Below are 3,105 nucleotides of genomic sequence, written 5' to 3'. Positions count from 1 at the left end.
AATGATATTTATGGAAATGTTTTCTAACAAGAACTGTACAGTTTTGCTCATAACCAGCTTAACATTGAACAAATGATAAACTCTAAAGCTCCAACATTGCGATTGTATCCTGTTATATTTTCTCTTTCGTTTTCTTTTCTCTCTTTTGACCAATAGGCCCACATGTGTCTTGTTTGGATCAGAGAAATCACCTATATGAATATTTGTCTCTCTATATATTGCAGATATTTCCGTCACTTTTAATTTCTTTATGAGACCATTGACATGTAAAATCATTGACTTTGTAGAAGTGAGTTCAGTCGGGCTGAGAAGCTATAAAACGAGTCTGTTTATATTTTATTTTTTTGTGTATTTTACTTTTATAGGGTCAGAAATAGATGAAAATTCGTAGCATAAACTCCGTATTTGAATGGAGAAAAAAAAAGAGAATAATAAAACCAGCCTATTGCACTCCTATACAGGTCTTAGACGAGTGTGGGAAGTTCTTGCTTTCCAAATCAAGGTGACAGCATTTTGAATATTTTCAATTTGGGTCCAGCACCCAAATATATACAGGCCAGTACCGGCTACCTTTATAGTTCCAGCAATGTCTTTGTGCAAGTATGTTTAAATGTGTGCATCGGCAACAGTGGAACTGTCAGAACACAGTATCTTCAAAAATAAAAAGTTTTTTTTGTCTGTCAGCTTGCATTGCTTTAAATGTAATTCTTCTGTGAAACTAAGCGTGTTCCTTGTTGTGGTGTTTGCTTATAGAGCAGTTTGATTATTTGCTTGTTCTGTGAGAATAGCAAGACGGCATTTTTGTGTTTAACAAAAAATTAGTGGAAGGAATTTTAGATCTATTGTGGGGGGTGCGTTTAGTGGCAAAAAGAGTTACAGCATTGCATTGTAACCTATTCTCAAGAATTAAATATTATGCATACACAAAATATATTGTACTCACAATATGAGAACAATTTCAGACCACCAGCACTACTTTTAAAATAAAATGTAAAAAAAAAAAGGTACCTCGCGACAATGATATATGAAATAAGTTTATTTAAATAATTTAAGGAATATATGTTTTATATGCTATTTTCTATACCTTAATTTAAATGAAATAATGTTTTTCTTATTCCCATGCACCACCTTTCTGCCCCCCACATCCAGAGGTCAGAGACAAATATCTCATGTATTCACACACAGCTAGAATGTGATGTTGTAACGCTTTCTGGGAGGAAATGGGTCGCATTCCAAGTTATTCCTGAAGAGCAAAACTGTTTTCCCGATGAACTGTGTCACTGTGCCACGTTGAGGCAAACCATGTTCCAGCAGCAGGCCTATACGCCTTATAGCCTATTTCAGCTACCAGAGGCAAAGGCTCCTTGTACTTTTTAGGCTCTACTGTATGTTGGTTGATTTGTTTTACCAACTATTGATGAAGAAATGTGAACGGAAATTTTGACTGAAATTAAAAAACAATATTATGAAAAGCGACTTTCAATCTTTGGCCTTAATTGTTTTTCATGCTCCCCACATTAGCATGTAGCTGACACTGTTTACCATGCTGTTTGTATCAGACTAGTGGCAGCCACTTGAACTTGACACTGATGGAGGCGCCATTTTAGTATTTTGGCTGTGTGTGTGTGTGTGAATGGGAATATTAGGGGGGGGGGGGGCGTAGGGGGAAGCAAGTCAGAGAAAGACTTCTTGGCAGCGGGGAGGGGGTTGAGATGAGGATGTGGGTCATGAGTCTGGGGCTGCAAACGCTGACTTTTATTTTTGTGTTTTTAAAGCACGTGACATTACAAATAATAATAGCAACACGCAGACTGAAAGATGGGAAAGCGGCGCCGCCTCAGCTCCTCTCGGTCCCCGATGAACGGAACCGCCTGGTAGAAACAGTCAAAGGAGTTAGATCAATGGATCGCAAGGATAAGCGTTTAAATCGGGTTGAACTCGCGCTGAGGCCTGATAGCTTTCATGTTATTGTGTATCCATTTATTAAAGCAACATTTTTTGAAATACAAGAAAAAAATAGCAACAAAAACACGCTGTGAAATTTGAAACAATTTTGCAGTAAAGTGGAGAATTTATCTCTCTTTTTTTTCCCCCACCCCCACCGCCAGGATCCCCCAGCTACGATCAGATCTCACGATATTGATTTAAAAAAAAGAAATACATTACTTCTGCGCAAGCGCACTCCTCGCATTCTGATTGATTTCGCCCCCCCCCCCCCCCCCCCCCCCCTCACATCCCTCTTCCCACCATCCTCTCTATATAGTGGCACATTCAAGTTCCCCCTCTCAGACACAGTGACGTAAAAAAAAAAAAAAAAAAAACCGAGCCCTGGTTTTCTCCACAACAGAGCGAGACGCTGCGTCTTTACGCATCCGCATCTTTTAGCGGCACAGACTGAGCTGCGGCGGGCCATGGAACGGAACTATAGTGATTAATGATTAAAACTTTGACACGTTTACAGCTGAACACTGACTTGTTTCCCCGCGACGTTGCATCAGGTGACATCAGTCGCGCTGATGTAATTTTAAACCGGGCGCGTGAACAACTTTTTTTTTTTTTTTTACGACGCGTTTTCTGACTTTAATGCGTGTTTATCCTCCACGATGGTACACATACACGCATGCGCTTTCTGCAGATAATATGAGAAGCCAGAGCAGGCGATTCAATACAGAAGAGGGGGGGGGGGGGGGGGGGGGGCATGAAAGGCTCCTTTCTGATGGTTTCTCAATGGATTAGAAAGCAGTGCCGGTCACGTGGATGCAGTTGCATGCGTAAAGACTGGCGGCTGCATCACAACAATGTCTATAAGCTCCACGCTAGCGCTTATTCACGGTGGATCCGGGAGATGAGTCATAGTTCGCGTTTTGTCGTCTTCTATCGGACTGATGGGGCAACTGTCGCGTTTATTTGTCGGCTATGGAGGAGAGGAAAGAGGCTGAAGCGACGCGAGCCGGTCCACGACGCCTTTCGTCACGCAGCTGAGGCTGTGATCCCGCCGCTGATTTAACAAAAACGAAAAGTGCGTGCGTTTAAAATGAATTTAAGTGCAAGGCTTGCACGTGCGGGATGCGCTTATTTGCGACTTCTAAAACTTAAAACAGTGTG

General features: G+C 41.4%; 1 protein-coding gene across 1 annotated transcript in view; it reads left to right on the top strand.

The window, feature by feature from the left end:
• Positions 1 to 2,143, top strand: part of zic3 (zic family member 3 heterotaxy 1 (odd-paired homolog, Drosophila)) — a 2,984-nt gene extending 841 nt beyond the window's left edge. The window contains exon 2 of the mRNA XM_068740682.1: positions 2,109 to 2,143. Coding sequence (XP_068596783.1) covers positions 2,109 to 2,143 — 35 coding nt within the window. The remainder of the gene's footprint in view (positions 1 to 2,108) is intronic.
• Positions 2,144 to 3,105: the final 962 nt, after the last annotated feature.

This window comes from Brachionichthys hirsutus, chromosome 6 (genome assembly GCF_040956055.1).
Source record: "Brachionichthys hirsutus isolate HB-005 chromosome 6, CSIRO-AGI_Bhir_v1, whole genome shotgun sequence".
NCBI lineage: Eukaryota > Metazoa > Chordata > Actinopteri > Lophiiformes > Brachionichthyidae > Brachionichthys > Brachionichthys hirsutus.
Note: the sequence above shows the minus strand (reverse complement) of the source record. Positions and strands in the feature narration are given on the sequence as shown.